This window comes from Limanda limanda, chromosome 19 (genome assembly GCF_963576545.1).
Source record: "Limanda limanda chromosome 19, fLimLim1.1, whole genome shotgun sequence".
NCBI classification, from domain to species: Eukaryota; Metazoa; Chordata; class Actinopteri; order Pleuronectiformes; family Pleuronectidae; genus Limanda; species Limanda limanda.
The window spans coordinates 10,559,946-10,582,219 of NC_083654.1; the positions used below are offsets into that span (position 1 = coordinate 10,559,946).

At 40.8% G+C, this 22,274-nt stretch overlaps 1 protein-coding gene across 1 annotated transcript in view; it reads right to left on the reverse strand.

Moving 5' to 3' along the window:
• Window positions 1-22,274, reverse strand: part of vps50 (VPS50 EARP/GARPII complex subunit) — a 99,105-nt gene that overhangs the window by 5,329 nt on the left and 71,502 nt on the right. The window contains exons 23-26 of the mRNA XM_061092584.1: window positions 7,451-7,599; window positions 4,688-4,784; window positions 3,790-3,948; window positions 1,407-1,528 (exon numbers count right to left, since the gene is read on the reverse strand). Coding sequence (XP_060948567.1) covers window positions 1,407-1,528; window positions 3,790-3,948; window positions 4,688-4,784; window positions 7,451-7,599 — 527 coding nt within the window. The remainder of the gene's footprint in view (window positions 1-1,406; window positions 1,529-3,789; window positions 3,949-4,687; window positions 4,785-7,450; window positions 7,600-22,274) is intronic.

Here is a 22,274-nt window from a genome sequence, read left to right on the forward strand (position 1 = left end):
AACCTGGCAACTGAGTCTCATGGTTTCTGATATAGTTTAGGTGATTCCCTCTGTTCTTTACAGTGCTTGACAACAAGCTTTGGAAAGAATTTTATTTTTCCTAATTTACGAGGTGCAGATGTTGAAACTGGGAGATAAACAGAGAGAAAAAAATTAAGATGTGAAGAGAAAAATAACACGTTTCCCCTTGGTCATTATCTGGAGTTGTTTTTGTAAAGATGTGATGGTGTGTGTTGGGGGGGGGGGTTGTCTCAAATCACTAAGATGTTATGAATCAAATGTGTTGTTTTGTATTAGTACACACGTTTAGAGACACTATTTATGACTGTAAACCGAGAGTAAAGGAACAAGCTCGAAAAGGCTGTCGTAGTGAAATTTCCAGCCCCCTGATGGTTTTCAATAAATAGAACCACAGCTCTACAGGTCTGCTCTGCGTTTAGCTCTAGTAAAAGGACAGTTATTCATGATATTTTTGAGCTGTTTTGTTTCTTCCTTCCTTTAAAATGTACATATCTTCTTAATAAACATTGAAAATCTGCTGAGGAATATATGTATATACATAAAACCCTTTCCTCTGTTACTATACGATATATAAGTATCAATAATTGTTGTATTCATTGCTGTAAAGAAGCTGACTATTCTATGCAGTTCAATACTTATGAATAAATACATTTATAAGAGCTGCAGCCAAAAGGAATAATTTCCTTGTACGACCACAGTGAAAAGAAATCTAGGCAGGAAATACAGTAAATGTTCTTTCATAGTGAGAATGCTTACGATACAATTTACCTTCGCAGCTGTTATTTATCAACAACAAGACTCTTTTGAAAGATATCCACCGATTCCATATTGCTTACAAACTAGCGTGACAAAATCAACTCTCTCTCAGGTGAAGTTACAAGACTTATCTCATCTGAAGCTGCTTCAAAATCCCACTGAAACCTTTGAAATGTCCACATGACTTTTGCTTATAAGCTGTGATGTGTTAATAACTGTGTCAATAGACCATTACTTTTTCATCTAGGATATATTGGATATTGTGATTGCAGCATATACTTTATATAGTGATGGATAATGGATAATGGATAATGACGTTTCCATTTCCTGCCACAATTCAGAAATGAAACATCTTTACAGTCTATTATTTGCACACCAGAAAATTTCCAAAGGCTATTTTCAATATTCTCAATATTTTGGTATAAAGTGCACGACTTAGTCAGCTGGGCAGCTCTTCTGAGTCACTGTTTACTCAAGAAATGGATGAGGACAAATATTGTGCACGAGGAAATAGTGTTTTTCTACTAGAGGTTTAACAATAATTCATAGTATAAAATAAGCTTCATCAGAATGACGTCAGGCTGCACACATCGCCCTGAAGCTGAGGAGGTGTTTTATGACTCTCTTACCCCTCGACAAGAGTCCTGTTGGCCAGGCGGATGCAGTGCTCCCAAAGGACGTTGGACACAGGCAGCGGGATGCGCACGTGTCTGGAAACATCATCCAGCCGCTTGTTAAACTCCTCAAACTCCTGCAGGGATGGAGGAGTGAACACATGAGAGGATTAACGTGAGTAATATGAAAACAAAGCAGGAGAAATAACAGAGGTCAAGAGGTGGGATTGTTTTGTATAATAAAGGTCCAGTACTGATGCAGATGAATCAACTTGTATTACAAAGACATAACCATAATATAAAGTCCATTTCAAAAACAAAGCCTCAAAACAGGTCCAAACAGGAAACACGCCCCAGTAGGACTAATACATCTCTGGTTCCCAGATGGAAAACATAACAAGATTAAAGTCTTCATCAGAAGCAGCAGTGTTTCCCTGAATTCTCTCGAAGCTGCTCTGTGTTCTTGGTCAGCCCCGACGCCAGTTCTCCCAGTCTTAAAGTTCAGAAGGTTCTAAAACGACCGCATGCTGTGAATTGCACAACCCAATCATTTAAACTCTGTGAGGAATAAACTGCATTAGGGGTTTGAATCAATCTCTTCTTTATACAAAACAAAGATTGAATCAGATCAATTAGATCAAATATAATACAAAACAAATTTGGCCTGGTGGAGTAAGAAGCCTGCAGCAGATCTGGGTCTGATTTGACTAAGTGATTTTCATGACTTTGTGGTCTGGACCGATGGAAACGAAACATCCAAAAGTGCTGAAAAGACGAGCACGGAAGGTATGAATCCCCAGCGGCACAACACAGGCGTTAAAACTCATTATTTGTGCGCTGCTAGAAGCTTTGCTCGGGTTTGGGAACATCCCAACTCAACTCATCTGTTAACAGTTTGACAATCACAGTTTGGGCTTTGGGTACATATGATATACACCAGTCCTGAAGTTCCTCCGACTGCTTTCTCTGAAATGTTTAATTATGGATGGAATTATACAATTATGACATGTGGCCGTAAAACAGGAACAATTTGCAGCACACACGGGCTGTGCTCGTAAATGTGTCCGGCGTAAAGCTTCTAGTTTTCCAGCGTGTGTGTGTGTGTGTATATGTGTCTATACATACATATGCCAGGTGACTATAATTCTAAGTACATCATGTTTGATGAAAACCTGAATTTTTAAGGCAGCTGTTCCCATTTATTTTACACCCAGGAATGAAATGTTATTCATTCACAAACAGTCCTGCAGTAGTTTCTGACTAAAGCATTTTGTCAATGAAGTCGTTCCGAGGCTGCTGCATGTGTTTGCCACTTTGTATGCAAATCAATGGCATTGTTGAACGCCAATGATCAACCTGAAGCCATGAATAAAATATTCTCCTGTGTGCAGTAACACCAAATGTAGCACGGCCTTTTGAAACAGCGCACACAACACAATCCATATGTGTTATGGGCGTCTGACAAGTCGGCGGAGAAAGGCTATTAGCGCTTGATGGGGAAAGGTGCACGCCAGTTGGAATAAGCAGCACGTCAGACCATCAGCTGGATGGTTTTGACACCAAACAGCTTTTAAACCAGGCCACTGAAACAGAAATCCCCCCTCAGGTAATTTAGCTCATAAGCTAAATTAGTTCGGCTTAACTTTGCATCCACAGCCAGACAAGGATCTACAAGCCATTTGTCAGACGCAGATAACTTTTGACTACAAACTCAAGCTTTGAATATTCATTCATGTTCACGTACATGTGTTCATTTAGCGGGGATTCAAACAACAGCTGTCATTTAAGGTGTGGGATTAAATCAACAGATCTCTCAGACGTGTTGACGCACGGCCGTCCGTGGGGATTTGTCTCGGTTTTGGTGCGGCTCTGTTCAGGATTTCACACCACAGTGAGCTCATCAGACCTTTCTGTCTCTGAGTGTCAGAGGCGTGGAAACTCTAGCACTGTGTGTCCTTCCACCCCATGCAAAATGTATAAAGGGATAAGTAGCCAGCATGAATAAAGAGACATTTAGTGGGGAACTTCCAAATCCAAAAATACTTGAGGGAACCGGGAGCTCAAATATCTTTAACAATGCTGAAACTTCAGAGGGAGATCTGCATTCAGCCCTCAACACCTCCTCCACGTTCTAAATTATTCAACCTGTCTCAAATAATTGATATTAAATCGTCCTTGAATGGATTTAAACTCGTGAGGTACAACAAAGAACGTAAGAGTTCTTAAAGTTAAAGTTTATATAATATCTTACTGCTGCTTTAAACATTTTAAGGTACATCACTTAAGGTACAAAAAATCTTGTTTCCATCCACTGCTTGTTTCCCTTCTCATCACTACTACCAGCCGGCAGCGCGCCACAGTCACATCAGCAGTCGTCTGCATGTTTATGAAACATTACCTTTAAAAGGACGTCCACATATACGTTGTGCTGTGACATTATCTCCCTGATGTCCCATTTAACTCCAGACATCAGGAGCAGCATTTGTTCGTAGTCGATGGCCTTGGCTGCCACGATCCAGTAGATGGGTTTCCTGAGTTCACTGGCTGTAGAAACCGTCTGCGTTAAAGAAAACACAAAAAGGCAGAATGCATACATGTGTATTATATTCAATCTGTTTGTGTTGATGTTATGTCAGCAGACAGGAAGTGAAGGTCTCCACAGGCATGAACATGTTAGCAAGTGCAGGTAACGTGAAGTCATCAGTTGCACAATATAAAATTGCAATAACATTTCCAAGAGGGAAATCACTGGACGCGACATTCATTTGATGTTTGGGGGGGAAACAGATTTGTTTGTGTACCTGAACATTTCTAAATGTCAGGAGGATCAAAAAAAAATAATACACAAACAGAAAAGACTGGAATAGAGCTGCATGCAGGGTTATGAGTGACACACAATGTTCCCCCTTGTTCAGGAAACATGACTGAACACTGGGCTGCGGTGACACGGCCATTTGTCTCTGAGGAGCAATTGTCACACAAAACTAAAAAGCAGAACGAGGAAGTAAAACAGGGAGCATATAAAGAGAAAAACACTGTACAGTATGTTTTAATCAGTCTATGAGTATTGAGATATGTGTCTTTTTAAAATGATCCCTATCATTCAACAGGATCTGTTATCATTACCTAAATCATTTCATGAGATTAAACATTATTCATGATATCAAATAAGAACTGTCTCTTACCACATTATGTTTATGTATAGTCCTGACTGTAGCTGACAGTGGTGAACGGTTGCTGTAATTACTCAGACACTTTAGAGATAAGGTGCAGGTGTAATAAGTCGATCATGGTACCTGGGAATAAAACTGTTGCAGGAAAGGCTTCTTGGCTGCAGGCATCATGGTGTCAAGGTGGGACTGGAGGGACTCGAACTGTTCAGCCAGAAACACGCTGGAAAAGAAGAAAACACAGTAGCATCTTAATATGGTCTAAAATCTGTTTGTTTTTCTCAACATTCATTTCAAAGAGCTGATATTACTTTGGAATGACAGCTTGAGATTGTCATTAGGCCACTTCACAACATGTCATACATCTAACTTTTGATTCAGCACAAGCAAACTGAACCTTAATCCTCAACCTGGCACAAAAATCAGATTTCTCCCCTGTGATCGTGACAGTTTGATGTAATTCATAATTAGATGCAATGGACTTGAGAGGGATGATCCTCTGGTCTCTCGGATTTGTTCCTCAAATTTGTTTTATAAACGAAAGCAAAGTATCGCTTATGCCCAACAGCAGTTTTAAGAAAAATCAATGTGGACGGACCTAATACCACTGTTCCTCTGTGAATCCAGCTCTTTGATGTTTTACCATACACTAAATAAACACTGAGGAAGCAGCTTTGAGTTTCTCAAGTTCACAGTTGAGTTTCACAGGGACGAATGCAGCAGTGCAGTGAGCCTAATGCAGAGATTTCTTTATAAATCGACCGGAGGATGACATCACTCAATCAAAACAAGATTTATCTGCTGATGAAAAGTCTCAGTTAAAGATATTTGATGCGGATTCAACATTTGAGAGGTTTAAGAAAATGTATTAATCTTCTTTTGGTCTTTAATCAGTTTTAACAAATATCTTTCACATTTTTGATGAGGTTCTTTTAATTATCTTTCCTTGTGACCACAGATTGTCGGGCGTGTAAAAAATGCTAGTGAGATATTGTTATATTTTCTCTCCTACCTTTACATACCGTATAGTACACACAGAAAACATTACACCTCCACTGAATTTTCTGTATCATCTCAACCTGTAGTTTTAGTCTTTTCTAGTTTCCACCTGTCCAGTGCCCACGTTGTTCAAACACAAAATATGCAGGTTGGTCTCTAAATAGTTTGCAATCATGCAGAGTGTTTAGCTGGAGTCAGTGGCTCAGAGATTTTAAGGGCCAATTATTAAGGTTTACCGCAAGTTAGACGAAAAACCCACTTGTGATAAATTAGAGATTAAGATTAGTTTAGAGATTAACCCTTTTCAATCATGCGTCTGCTGGAACAAACTTTTCCTTTTGGACATTAATGTGTCCCAAAGTGAATTTAGAGATGCCTTAATTACGCTTACTCCATATGCTTCACGACATTTGTCGACTTGATTGTTAAAGCCGTGAATCTGAAAGCACAACATCTCACATGCACACGCACACGCACACGCACACGCACACGCACACACACCAACAAATCAGCCCAGTCCACAGTTTTTTTTTGTTTTCATGGAGCAGAGAAAATCACATTAAGATTAGCTGGAACAGCTTGTGTTTACCTCAACGACATGGTGCAGTTTGGAGAGAAAAGAGCAAACCCTGCAGTTCACACTTATCTGATCACGCTTGTATAAACACAACACCTGAACAACAGCTAGGAGGGAAAACAGCAGCGAGAGGACCACTCCTCTCAGCTCTTATCTTTGATTTCTGCTCTGGGCTGCAGGACGGTGACAAACTCAGAGCAGCTCTGTGTTTCTTCTGCTGAAGAGTTCAAAGGTTTTCAAAACGAACACAGAGGTGAGCTGCAACTTTTAATTGTATTTTTTTCTGATAAACTGCTCAGAATGTAGTTTGTCCCCTTTCAACACAGTGAGACATCTTCTCCTCTGCACTTAAGCTGTTTAGTTTCAAAATTTCTGGAGCTTGTTGCTGCATCCCACCCATGAGAAATGTTGTGTGAGAGACTCTGAGCCGAGTCAGTGCCTTTCGCAGCAGAATCGTCTGGGCCCCCGGTTCACAGACTTTCATTGTAGAGCTGTTGTACTCCGCCAACCTCTCAGAATCCAAGAGTTTCCTCTGCAATGATGATAGTTTGACCTAATTATGCATGAGGGCACTTTTGTGTAGTGTGTGTGACGGTAGAATGGAATAAGAGAGAAGATGAGAAAAACGACAGAGGCAAGAAAAATAAAATAAGTCTGTGAGACAAATTGTGCAGGTTTAACACAAATTGTAATCCATAGGGAGGAAGCTAAGAATCCCATTTAAGGGTAATATAAGTCTCTTAGTTCTGTTTTCCCTTTTTTCTTTACAATTCAACAAGCTTTATTGATGCGAATGATGAAAGCGTCACACACAGCGAGTACCCGCTGCAGGTAAAGTAAATCTTTGATGGCAGGGCGGTATAACACTTCTAATGAAATTATGACCACCTTGAGGCGAGGCAGTGAGCGAGAGCCGGCCTCTTAACTGGATCACACAAAATACTTTGATGAACAGGACTATTAACTCGCTGCACGTCACACAGGCCGTACACAGGGGTGACGACTAGAGTCTCAAAACGACTACACCTATGTTATTTGATTAATTGACTCACATTATCCAAAATGATTCCAACAACGTTCAAACCCAGAGAAATCTGGAGTTTTATTCAGGGTAATGGGAAGTTTCCATGGTTTTGTCCGTGTTTGTTAATTTCCGTGGTAAACGACATATGATTTAGGAAAAAAACATCAGTTGGCCAGTCTGCAGTTTTTTCCCTCCGGTGCTTGTATTCATCACTTGTATTGAATCACGATTATTCATTGACGTAAACTGCGTAACCTGAAACATTTTGTGTGTTGTATTGTGTACTTACAGAGACTCAGTGGCCACCACCCTCTGTGCGAGCCCATACAGGGTCCCACTGTTGGTGAGGACCACCAGCTGGCTGAGATGAGGGCTTGGCACCTTCTCCTTCCTGTCTTCTCCTGGGCCGTGGACGCCTGGATTCTCCCCTAGCGCTTCCTGAAAGACACAGATGTAAAGGGGACAGTTAGCACACCGAGTCATGCATGTAAATATACTGTATATTCGCCTTTTCTGTGGTGTAAAGGTGCTGTTCATTGTCACTATCAGAGACAGTAGAGCAAGCATCGATCAGGGGCCAGAGGCTGCATTGGATAAAATACTGTTTTCACAGTCGACCCGACAAAACAAACCTTTCAACTGGCGAAATGAAGACAGAATGTAGATACACTCCGATAGCTAAGCATCATCTGAAATTCAATCAGCCTGGTGGCGCTCAGTCACATCCAAAGCACACACACTCTAAAATTCTGCTGACAGCGCTCCTGCACTGACAGCTTTTATTTTTTCTTTTGATATATTCCACTCCACCTCTCTGTCTAGGAAAGACTCTTATCCCTTCATTTGAAAAACAATCAAAACAGAAAAAGAAAAATTTCAAAATAAATCTCCTCCCATCAATCACAATAATCTGTATTTGCATAAAACGCCCTTGGGATTCCGTACAGTCGGCGGATCTTACGCATGTTTGGATGACATGATGTATCACAGAGCTTTGCACTCCTCATGCAGCCTCTGGCAGATCAATAGCAATCACACAGGAAATGAATGGGAGCTATTAATGCTGGTCCATATCATCTACTTACATACCCCACTCCTGTGTAATCCGGGCCTTATGCTGTGTATGAGCACCATTACTCCAGACAACCAGTGGACTGCATTTTATTAATGCACCGAGGAGCCAGAGACGAAACAAACTGTTTAAGAATAGGGAAGTATTTTAAAATAAATGGCTCCATCAGCCCTAATTCATCCAAAATAAACTGACAGTAAGAATTCATAAATCATCAAAGCTTGTGTCATAACAGGGCAGCGGGTCAGCGGTTCATCATCGCTCAACACCAGAGAGAGAGAGTTAATCCCGAGGACGGGGACGAACCAGCGCTGTAAATCAGGAAGTGACGCGTGCAGTTTTGAGAAGATGACATCTTACATTCCTCCAGCAGCCATCTATTCACTCAAGTAAGATGTATTATGAGGCCAGCGTGCAGAGCAAAAATGCACAGTATGCAGCAGCTTGGACAATTTACGGTTTAGAGCTGCAGGAATTGAAAATGTCTCCTGCACCAACCTCTTTCTTATCTTTCTACGTTCGATCAAACCTTCAGTGTTGAAACCATTATCAGTCTGAAATAAACCTGGGAGATTAACACTTGAATCACATTATTTTTGCGGTAATAATGGTTTCCTTATGGATGGTGCAACATATCTCTCCCAGGAGCAACTCTGTGCTAATATCAACCCTGTGACTATACACGGCAGGAACATGAATAAAATAAGACAATAAATAACACAGGGAAATTAAACATCTAGAGTCATAAACGGCATTAATAATGAATATGTTACTCATAACAGCACATTAATGTTTATTACATTTTATCAGGTTTGACACCTTGTTCCACATTTGAAAATATGATTTACATGATGCACTGGCAGAGCTGTGCAAGCAGGGTGTTGTTCTCACCCACAAGTGTGTGTGTGTGCGTGGGTGTAGGTGTGTGTATGTGTGCAAAATAACTCAAGAATTCATGGATGGATTTTCACTAAACGTGGTAAGAATATCAAAAGGCAGCGGATCTCCAGAGGATTAACTTTAAGAGCTGATAGGTTGAGGGTCAGAGGTCAAGGTCAAGAAAATGATGGTCCAAAAAAACAAATTTTCAAGATATCTCTGCAAATAATAGAGAAGCAATCCAAAGCTTATTTGACGTAATGAAGAAGTCACACTGAAGTCAGAACATAAACTAATGCACAGTTAAACCAATGCATTTTTAAGATATTTCCTAGGATTAAAGACAAGACCTACAGCTTGATAATCAATCAGATTTATGATAATTCAGAAAATAATGATCATATGACAGGAATTAAAACATCATGACTATGAAGCCAGAAGATTACATCATATAATGTATGAAATGCATACTTTTACAACCAATAGAGACGTATTACAATAAAAAAATTGTCATTGTTTGTGGTTAATATAGCACAAGCAGGGTGTGGATCACGCCTGTGGTGCTTTTCTTTTCTGTCTAATTCCCTTTCCTGCCTCAAATACAAGGTAAAGGAGAGAACAGAAATCTGAACTTCTATCCACAGCAGATTTTCTCTCCCTTGACATTAGGCTACAGAACATTCACAGCAGAATCTCCCCTTTGAACCAAAGCTCCTTGGACTGTTATAGACAAACCTGCTGAACATGCACTTGTTTTGAAGTCAAGGCAAAGGCAGAACAAGTTTGGCTGCAAATTAAAGCTTCACGTTATTGTTTTATCACTCTGTTCATTTAGGCACAGAACAGTACTGTGTTTGATTTGGTGCTTTTAAGCATTAACACATTATGATCTTGACAGTTTTTTATATACTCTGGTAAAACCCGTAATTTCTATTAATCATAAATCATCGTTTATACCATTTGATTAAATCCATTTTACAGTTTGAAGGTTACAGCCACTTAAACAGGGACATTCCTCAACATTTGTAACAGCACATAAAAATGACAAACATGCCGTGGTTATGGAGTTAATCCAGAGAGGCCATTAGTACCCACTTCTGACTAATGATTTAAGATGTGGAACAGAATAATAAAAACTGCAGCACAGCAGCAGCTGATGGTCATTTGTATGGATGACGTGATGTTTGATGGTGAACAACAACAGATAAATGGAAAAAAGAGTTGTTTTCTTCTTCTCGTAGCAGTTCTTTCAAATAATGGGAATAGGAAACACAAAGCTGCTTTCAGACATAAACTGAAGTCAGTGCTTTTTCTCGTGAACATTTTCCAGACGGGCTGTTTGTGAAAAAGCAAATGTTCGAGTCAGTTGCTCTGGACTGTTAAATGTCTGCTGGATCCTGTGTCAGAATACACCATGATCAGGTCCTGATAATCGTGATGACATTTCTAACACACCACTGACGCAATAGAAGAATACAAATATCTCAGGATGAAATATAGGTGCCATACAGATAGGAGGTGCAAACGATTATGTCAATTTGGTCAGACAATGAGATCCAAGAGCTTTTGGCGATTGGGGGTCGCTGCGTTAATGGTAAAACAAGTTGCAGCGATTCCCAGAATTGATACATTATGTCCTGCGTCCTGCAAGCTCTATCCAGGTGTCACCCGTCGTCTGAGTGATCTGGAAGTTCCCCATTTGACCCAGACTATCTCCTGCTGCAGTCAGAAAAGTTCATGTCTGAATAGGGCTCAAGAGAGATATAAGAAAACTTTTTTTTCTCTAACTCCTGTGTGGCCCCTGCTGATTTCTCGTCAGTCCCTCCTCTTTCCGACACTACATCGTGTTCACTCATTCTCTGCTGCATAACACTACCTTCTGTCATTGCAGAACGAAAGTCACCCTGGCAGTTCCCCTCTAAATGAACCAAATCAATTCAGCTTCAGATGCATTAGTTTGATGCCACAGCAAAGTCTGGTTGGCTCTATTTTTAGAGACTCCACGGGAGGCTTGACCTTTCATTGACTGTGCCCCTGCAGCACAAACACATTGTGCAGAAACAGGGAAAAAGAGCTTCTGGCAGACTGCAGGGAGAAAAGTCGTGTTTCCTTTTTGACTGCATGCCACTGCAGGAATCTTCAGGTAAAAGCTAAACTAAAGGTGAAAAGCTAAACAAAAGAAGGAGACGCCAAATAACATCCGTGATATTTAGGATTTTACACGCCTGCTTAACAATTCCGAAGCGAGCAGCAACACACAGCTTTAAATGTGCTGCGAGCTTTGGCAGCTTGACGCCACCTCAGTGTTTTATCTCTGCGTCTGGTCGTGCACGCTCCATGTGATCCCGCGACGACCCCGGGTGCCAACTTCATGTTTATTTGTTTATTAGCTGCTTGATCTTCTGTCATTTTATGCTCACAACAGCAAACAGGATTTGATGAAAAGAAATTAACATAATTTCCTGCTGCTGTTGCCCTTTGGAGGTCCTGAATATTTAAACGATTTTCGCAGATAAACATGCAAATCATATCTTATGTCTAGCATATTAATATAAATGATAGAAAATGGTCACGTACAATTTGTATTCATCTGCCTCGTCTAATCTGCAAATGAGACCGAGATTAGACAGATTCATTCTTACCATAATCTAATCAGAGATTAAACTCTTTGGCTTGTTTGTCTTCGTAATCCTGTGGCAGTTATGACTCACGCTGAGTAAAATCTTTGGTGAAATACTTGCAACTAAATGCAGCTGCACTGAAACAGGTAAAGATGAGACTTTGCAGCTCGAGTTTTTATAAAAGAGCTTTACATAAAAACCTCAACTCATCAGTCATCATCAGGGACCTGCGGCAATCTACTGTATTGGAAAGTGTTATTTTTCCTCCTCAAATATTTGACTGCAGAAACACTTGGAGTCACTTGTGCGAAGACGCTCGATCAAACTGTCAAACAACTGCAGCGAGATAAAAGTAAAACCAGCTCCATGTGTCGGATGCGTTCGCCAAGTGTGTGCGAAAAGAATGCCGTACCGGACAAACTCGGCTTCCGCGGTCGATCTTTCAAACTCGTATACGAGGGGATGAAACGCGGGGGATGGAGCAGACCTTTCCATATAGCATGACTTACAGCCAGGAGGTCAGACTTCACTTGATTTACATCCTGCAGCTGCTGAAGATATTCAGGAGGAGTTTAGAACCGAGCTGAAAAGTTTCTCTTCCGCCTCACTGGGATAAATAGAAAAACTGCTTTTCCATAATGGAGGATATTAGTTATGAAGACAATAGATACTGAAAATCATTGTTCAGCGGTGATTTTCAATGTTTGCTCTAAAATGATGAATGTCAGAATTACCACTGAACCATTCGGATAATATGTCTGGTATGCTAAGGATTTACAAACGTCTCTATGTCTGTACGGTATCTTTCTGCAGCTATAGAGTACAGTGAGGGGCGTATAGAGATGTTCCTATTTTCCCTCCTCACTAAAAATGTATTGAAAACATTATAGGTAAAGCGAAAGATTGATTAATCAATCAACGGACAGAAGGATGGCAGGCAACTGATTTGATAATTTATCTTTTCATCCTTTTTGTCAAGCAAAACCGGTGACCTCTCTTTTTCACTTCCTAATACGAGAACATTGTTTTTTTCGGTTTTAATTCACAGTTAACTCAATATCTTTTTTGATTGAAGAATTGATTTAGTTATGTTGTACATAAACACATTATAATAAAAAAAAATCCTAAATATAAAGAGTCCTTTTATTGACTCCTTTCTCGACTCCATTTCATAAAAATCCCGAATTTTTGGGGGAAATTTCGAAAAGGCGGATTACGAGAACAGCAGCCACTTCAGGCCAGATAATAAATGAGGTTGCTGTCCCCCCCTGAGAGGATGCACTGCAGGGCACATTTTGTTCAACACACAGGATCAGAAAAGGAGGGATAAAAGATCCTGAATCACCCTGGTGAAAAAAAACAAGAAGTCCACTTGAGTCTGTTATATGGTAGAGGTGCATAAAAACTGCATAACTTCAGACGATATCAGACACATAAACAGATCTGTTTTAAGGCATTTATGAGATTGTAAAATGCCTCAAAACTACTGTATGTCCGAATATCTCTTTAAAGGGACTCTTACCTTTGTTGCATTTGAGAATTACAGCACATTCAAATCATCCCGCCTTCCTCCAATGCCCCACCCCCTCGTTCCCATCCGCGGTGTTTTTTTGAAGAAACTTTATTTACAAGCAGACTTACAACCTACTGCCTCCGCGCACGCATATGAGTTTTTGTTTACCAAAGCAATGGATTCGGATTCAGAAGCACCAGTAAGTTATATACATTTACATTGCCTTGATGACGCGGGCCCGAATGCGCCACAAGAAGCAGACGGAAAACCTGCATGTCCATGCAGCAAACAGACAGGTCTGTCGGCCAATAAGGTCCTTCGGTCCGAAGAATTTTATTGGTTGAAGTTTTCACTAAATATTATGAGAGTGAAATAATTGTTTGTTTTTACTCCTGGTGGGTCTGTCTTGCATTTTAGAGTGTCATTACCTTATTAATACCAATTTAACCTTATCCAAAAAAAGTGTAAAAATGCAACAAAGGGAGTCCCTTTAACCAATTCAAACACTTTTAGGCTTTTTTACACAATCTACCTTTTGATAACTAATGCAATAACTGATTATTATTTTTGTCTCTTCCGATCACTGTGTTTCCCTCCCTGAGGCTGTATGAAGCCCCCTTGGGAAGACCCATCCCCCACGTTGAAACCCTCTGATCCGTCACATTGGTGCTAACCTACTCAATTATGAAAATTGTTTAATCAGGGCACAGGTTGTCGCTGATAACACAGAAATTAAGATTTCGTTTGCAACTTTACCTGCAGCAGAAATGCCCTCATTTAAACAGTTTGTGTCAGAGAAAGACAGAAAATATTAATGAGCTGATGGAGATAAGGAGGATAAGAGAACATCGAGTCTGCAGCGGTGCCTCAGTGACGCCTAGAAAATTCTAGCGCCACAAAAACAAAGGTGCAAAAACAAGGGATATTAACATCTTGCAAAAACACAAGTACTGTGTTACGTAAACAGATATAATTCACTGTATATGCCACTAATATGCCACCATGTCTTTACTACATTAACAAATCGACATTTAATAATCTCTTGAAACATCTGTGACAGCTTCACATCACAATATGTCAGTCACATTTATCAGATTTATTACATATGCCAGACTTTTGTAGTTAATCCGATATTTACTGCACGATTATGATAACATTAACAGTTCTGTCACATTGACTTTGAGAGGAAAGTAAAGCAATTCTTGTAAGATTTGATTTATGAATACGTAGATTTTGTTCACTGAGGAAGTCTTTTACATTGTTTTAATTTGATCCTGTTTGATGTGATATTGTAAGACTTTTGTATGTCGAGTTGTAAATTCCGGGGGTAGAAGTCTCTGTTTTAATAGAGAAAACGCATGAACCAGGTCATTTGTTGCCACTGTAATATCATCTGGGTATTTGTACCACATCACCATCTTAAAAAAACAGCAGAACAGAGCAGCAGTGGACTGGAAAAAAACCACAGAGGTGTTAAAAAGTAAATGAGGACATAAGGAACTATCAGAGGAAATATGCTGGGCCTTTCAGATATCTCCAAATATTTACCAGTGTCCTTGTAGAGGAACAACATTTACTCAGTATTTAGCAGTACGTCATAGCAGCATCAATCAGCAGCCAATGTCCTCCATTTCAATACACTTCATATAAATTCATCTGAATACTTCAAATATGTTAAATAGTGAAGTGAGGCATGAAAAATAAAGATTACTTCTTGTGTGAGTCAAATCCGAGGAGGAGTCTGAAGCCCCGGTCCAATCTGAATGAGAGTAACAGAGCTGGGGCCAAGAAGGAGGCCTTGAGGGAGGGGACACTTGTTCTCTTTGTGAGCTCACTGTGTTTTAATTATCTGTCGGGCGCTCAGAGAGAAGTGGCCCTGGAGTTAATGAACCGTTCTGCGAAACCATGACTAAGAGTGGGCCCAAAACTTCTCTGTGACGTACAGATAGTTTGTCTTTTTAAATAGACACTGACATTTGACTTATGTTAATACACGTGTGTCACAGATAGAAGTGAAAGCAATGACTGAAGCTACACTTTAGTGTAAATGACCATTATTTAAAGCTCAATCTATACTGTACACATGACATTTGGATATTGACAATCACAAGCTGTCTGTTCCTGGGTAGAGCATGTAGGAGGAAGAACATGACTTATAGATTATTATAAACTCTGCTGTGAAAATTGTGTGGTTTTGTGTTCAGCCTTTATCTCCAAAGGCTCTTAAATCGCATTGTCTTTCCAAGTTTTTATCTCGTCTGTGTTTTCTACATGTATAGAAGATCTTTTCATCCCGAGTTATTTGTATTCTTCCAGTTTAGTGTCCGTCACGTGTAAGAAGCGTCAATTATCCGACTGTACTCTCAATGGGCAACCGGCATTCTCAAACATTTTACTCGGAGGTTGGCCAGAGCAAATCACAAATCACTAAGACATATGCATTCTCACATAGGGCCCTTCAGGTAATTGGCATGAAAAATGTACGAAGACATATCGTTTGACTCTAACTATTGTTAATGAAACATTTTGGTGCAAATGGGCAGAAATAATTCACACCAAGTTTAAAGGGGAATATTTTAGGCAACCATATAATATAACATCCATTATCTATTTTCTGGACTTCATTTTACGCTCATATATTAACCAAATGCTTCTATCTTAATACCTAATCCTATCTGACAAGTTTACTCTTACTTATTGTCTCTGTTTGATTAATGATGAAAAACTTCTTCTTCTCTGTTTACATCCACAGAAGTTACAGTCCAGTAAAGGTTGAACTATTCACTTGATTTGTTCCTTTGTGATTTATTAAACCTTCTAGTGTCGGTGCTGCAGTCTATCAGCCTGTGGAAGTAATGGTACTTTGTAGCAATAGTTTATACCAGTATATAAAGATATATTTTGCGTTTATAGAACATAAACACATCATACAGTATACGCCAAGACAAAAAGCAAATGTCGTGTTTCAAGACAGATGTTGGAGAGTAGCATCACCACTAAAGCCTTTTTTTTTTACTTGATTCAGTCTGTCTTACTTTCATCCAGCACTTGAGCAACATGTTGCTAAAATATCAACTTCAAGCTGTCTATGGACCTTTAACTAGATGGATAGGCAAAAGGGAAAACACATTTCATTTCAGGTAATAATGCCAAAATAATGATAATACTTATTATTATTATTATTGTTATTGTTATTGTAACTGTATATGTATTCCACGTATCTAAACAGGGTTACAAAGTGCTTCACAAAAATCCATGGCAAAAAGATGAATGAACTAAAATGGTTTCCCCATGTGAACCGACAACACTCTTAGATATGAAGACATCAAGCATTAAAGCCAGGCAGCTTATCTGCCCATGTGTAATGATTAGAAATTAAATCGTGGAATTCCCCATGTTACCTGTGTGTTTTTTTTTTAATTCCAGGGAGGGATTTGAAATCAGAACAGAGCAAAGCTTTGAATACGAATGATGAAAATAAACAAGAAACAGACGGCTGTTGACTATTAGTAATCCCTGCCGGTTTTCATCAAACATAGATGGTTAAAACAGCAGATATATGTGTGGGCGTTTCTTCTAAACCTTATGGTATTCACATGTCATCTTCTTCCCATAATGACTTGGGGAGAAGTGACACTAGAGCTTTGTATCCATCAAGAGGAACAGTTCTAAGAACAGGACTACAGGTCAACAGAGAGAAAAATCGAAAAGCTTTACCCCCCGTGTCATCTCTCTGGAGCACATTTCAGATTTGTCGAGGTCACACTCGCTCATCCAACTCCCACATAACTTTCTTGTTATTTAGTCAATAATAAAAACGCCCATGAGCTCGATTCCAGCAGTTTCCTACTTCAATTGCACTGTTTGTCCTATCGCCTGGGAAACAAACAACAGCTATTGGCTGCCTCATTATGACAAAAATAACCACAGTGTGCACTGCGGACCGAAGGCTTCACTTGGCTCTGTTCAATTCTGTGTTTTTCTAATGTGCTGAGTGACGGCTCACCTCTGCTGGAGCGTCTATATTTGGGATTTCGTTGGTGTGAACGGCTCAATTTTGAGGAACAGCTGGAGGTAGCTTTAAGGTGAGTACAGAAGGTCCAATCTATCTTTCTATCTATCAGCAGCCGCAGCAGACACCCGAGGACAGACCGACCCTTCACTGTCAAAGCTATTGGATTAAACCACACTCACACAGTCCTAATGAGACACATTAGTTCGGTTTTAAAGTGTAAAGCTCTCAATTAACGTTTGATTCTGAAAATAATGCAACGAAGTTTGTAGCATTCCTCTAGAGCTGAAATAATGATTAACTAATAAGTCAATTAACAGCACATTAATCAACAGCAAAGATTTTAAGACAAAAAAAACAATTGATGTTATTCTTCAAATGAATCCTCATTTCCTTAGAGGCCTTTCAAGCCTGCCTTGTTTGGTCTGGACCTGCAGGCTGTTCCGTTGTTTCCTGAATCAAAATAAAGAGGACTCAGACCACGATTCAGACTGACAGACCAACATTCCGCCCATCCAAAAGAGATGTTCTTGATCTGGATCAAACTGAAATGTGTGAAAATGTCCTCAGTCTTGATAAATGACTTTGTATTTTGGAATCAGGTCATGAAAGTTAAAGGAATGTAGAGTGAAGCCCAGTCACCTCACAGGGTAAAACTGTCTCAATTCAAGCTCAACAAAAGAGGAAGTTTAACTATGTATAAAGAAAAATAATTGTTGTCTGTCGAAAACCAGAGTTTGACCGCAAAACATAAAAGTGAAATAACTTTTAAATAAACGAGGAACTAATGAACAACTTGATAGTTTTGGAATCACCCTCGTCATTAAAGGACGCTTCCAGCTGGGAGTTGAGAGGTGATCCCCCCATTGAAGTGTCTCAATCTGCCGTGATTGACTGCTTACTCCTCTCCAAGCCTTTCCATAGAGATTTATGGACAAGTGGAGTGGATTGGCTGCCAGGCAATTACTGTCAAGTGGATGCTATTGCACCTCTTTGTCACTCTAATACTAGAAATTTGGTTCTCATTAGATGAATGTCGAATGGAATTAGGACCTTCATTTATTTGGTGCGACACCACGCAGCCCTTCAAGGCCGTATCTCTGACACCTTCCTCTCCCTGATGCTGCTGCTTCACTCTCAACTGCTTTGGGGTTGGTAAAATATAAACAGCCAAGATAGAAGAAGAAAATATCTCTGTTGAAGTGCTTGAATTAGAAGAGCTGCATAAGAATGAGCCAAACTTTGCACTTGGTTGGAAAAAAACATAAAAATGGGTCTAAGAAAAAAATTCCGTGAAGCTGGGAGAGGTGATGAGTCACCGGCAGGAGCAGACAGCAAGCAGAGTCTGTGTCCAGGGGGATCCACTGTCTCCACATCAGAGCTGAGGAACATGCCCTGCAGCCGGGCCTATCAATGAAGCGTGTGCACGAGTTCCACTGACACCCCCCCCCCCCCGACAAAACGTCAATACATGTGATATCCGGACAACTGCGGTTTAAAGAGTCACACCACGGATCTTAATTATGATCTATAATCCCTGTCAAACGGCATTCCCTGCTGGCATGTTGCCCCGTTCACAGAGCGAGACAGGCCCGGCCCGAACAAAGACTCCGGCCCCGGACAGTGATGTGTCCTCATGAGAGACGAGGGACTAATGACTGCATTCAGTGAGCGGTGTGTGTGTGTGTGTGTGTGAGTCGATGTAGCCTGTGTTGGTGTGTGTGTGACATTAGCCAGCGCCACTCATGAGGGGCAGTGCGCCAGTGTGTGTCGGCTGTGCCAAGCTGAGTGTAGCCAACCGCAACCGGCTCGGGGATTATCACCCCGTTACTGGAGCGAGCATGAGAAGTGTGTTGGACAGACTGTTGAATGTAGACATTATGTACAGCACTGATACAACCCTGTGTGTGTGTGTGTGTTTATCAATGAAAATTGTTGATGCATGTGTGTTTTCTCGTATATCAGTGTGTGTTTTTGTGAGCACCCTCGCTTCCAGAACACTGGAGCCAACACAGAAATTACCCGACTCCTCATTGCTGTTTCGGTGCCGAGCCTGAAAACGCCTGAGTCCCACTCTACAGAACACTAAAGCTGAGTGGCCATAAACAGGCATATGCACACACACACACATCGAATCAACAATGACTTGAGCAGTTGTAAGACTCGGAAAAAACAGCAAAAAAAAAACAATATTTCCAGACGTTTGATTGTATCTTCCATGCCTGGGCCCGTAGCCAACGCTCAAACAAACACACAGACACAAAACATGCCACTGTATATTCAGTCAGAATCACTAATAAACTGCGTGGAACAATACAAGCAGCTGAGAGGCATGCAAACGCTGGCACACAGCTGCGGAAGAGGAGGAAGCGATGGAACAAACAGATAAGATGGAGGGGTGGAGGGGAACAAAAGGAATGAGAGAGAAAAGTGAGAAAAATGGAGCGACTGAAAGAAAGAGTAAATACTGGTGCTCATTGTCACACGAGGAGTAAAACGACAGTCAACCAGAGGTGGCCCTCGGTGGAAATGCTGGCCCGTGTCAGCTGCCGTCACAGCGCTGCCTGCAGCGACGACTCAACAGCTGTCACAGCTGAACTTTCCGGCAGCGACAATACGGTCACAGATGGGGTTCATGGCAGGAACCTGATGTGGCACTGACACCCAACCTGCGCCACACTGTATCACTAAAAGGATCGCAAGCAAATCATCACTCCCCATGACAGCCGCCTCCTCTTCAGCAAGACAATTCGGAGCGTCACGATCAGGTGAGGATGACATATTCGAACTCGGAGCTGGAGTAGATGACACCAAGTCGCATGTGATTACACATTATGTAGAAAGTCTTCTGTGGCAAAACGTTGAGTTTCTGAAAAAGCAATTACATCCCTGCCAATCTCACGAGGTTCTCCCCAACCTCACAGCCTCCAAACACCCGAAAAGAAACAGAGTGAGTCAAGAGTGAGCGAACTCCAAAGGAAAACCGTCAAACCCACACAGGCCGCTTGGTTTCACAGAGGTAATCAAAGATACGCGAGGCAGAGAGATGGAACATAAACTCAGGGATGATCTTTTTCTTTTTCCCCGGCGGAGCTCCTAATTTAAAACCAAAGCCGCTCTATACCTAAGTTGAGGTGAGATGGATTCTCGCTGGCGTTCACGTGGGACCCGGAGTCATTACCGGCACATTGCTTTTTAGAATCAACAAGTTGCGGCGGCAAATCAGGGGAACAAAACCGCAAGGACTCGGCTGCTGAATTGAAATGCAGCGTGCAATTAACTTTATAATCTGTTTACAAATGAGGTCTACCCTGCTGCAATCTCTGGAGTGTGTGGGTGGGTGTATTAGTATGCAGGTGGAGTGGATGTGGGCACTCTGTGTGAATATATTCACATTTTCACTACGGAGGAAGTCACTTAAAAAATGTAAAAAAGAGTGATTTATAATCCATACGTGTAATTAATCATGGACACTGGTATAAATACTAACATGGCTGGACAGTGGATGAGCAACGTGAGAAATGAAGGAGTGAAAACAAACACTTTCAATGGAAATTAGTTGCCATCTGTAAATTATGTAATACTCAAATTAGCATATCCACGACGTCATAGCATTGTATTTTTATTCACGAGTGTATCAGCAAGTTTCAAGCCTTTATCAGTTTGCTTCTCTCCAACTCTCTGTGCTCACATGTGGAGAATTTTAATCTTGTAACAAAATCACCACACATATAAGTTAAAGATGCAGCTTCTGATATACGTCACATTGATAGAACCTTATTCACACGAAAGGCATGTCAGACCAGGAATTGAAAACTGGGTCCAGACATTTTCCGGACTTTGATTTCCACATATGAAACAACACCATGTCATCCAACAGGGCTGAAAGCAGAGAGGGGAGGAGAAGCCTTGAGCTCACAGGGCAACACTGGAGACACACTCAGGTGTGGGGCTGCTATAAATGCTCAATCTGATGGCATAACAGAAACTGGTAGTGCCTATTAATTGAGCAGTGGCTGATGGGAAACTCCAACCCACAGATGGTCAACCACTGATGTCTCTTTTTCAGTCAGTCAGTCACTCATGGACATTCAAGTTTATACATCCGTGGAGGTGCGGGCAATAAATACAATCTACATTTGCTCTGGAAATGAGAGTGATATACAGATGTCATCTACTTTTTTTTTTATGATGCACAGTCAACGTGTGTGTGTGAACATTGCGAAAAGAAGAGAGTGTGGATGTGAGATTTATGTGTGAGGGTCATGATGTGAAACACAGAAGAGCAGGAGACAGAGATGAAAAAAGGAAAAACAAATCTAGGGAGTGCTGTGTTAGTTTGGAAAATGGGGACTTTTTCCAACAAAGAATGATTTATTAAGATGAGCTGAAATAGTTTTGCATGTGAGAAAAGACAAACTCAAAAGCATTCGCCAGTTCTTTGCAGAGGGGACGGGTGTAGGTGCAGAGCCCCACGCTGTGCTCGCTCTCTGAGGTGGTCCTAAATAGCTTTTAATCAGGCAGCCTGAGGTGGACGCAAAGTGATACTATTATGCTCATTTGAAATGTGTGTGTGAGTGCATGTTGTTTAGGTTTAGCACCATTTTATCTGCTCAGAAAACTCACATTTTCTCACAGATATAAACGAGAATCACTCTTTCACTCGCACTTATCTGTGCACGTGTCTGTCCACGTCCATGTGATCATATTCAGGGTCGACCCATCCACTGTTTTTTCAGATTATTGGAATTGTATTGTAATTCTTTTTTATCGTTGAGTTTGCTGACAAAATACATAAATTAAATTGATGCAGCCATCTCTCCCTAATCCTACTCGCTATTCCGTGGTCTCGAACAATGTTCCTTCTCCTCCTCCTTCTGAGAAGGCAGCTGAGCACCAAGCTCATCACCCGTCGTCTGTCTGACATTTGAAAGACTCTCACAATTTAGCCAGAAATATATGAGGTGTAAATAGCTGCTATGATGCCTCCTGAGGGGAGGAAACATGTTGCTGCAT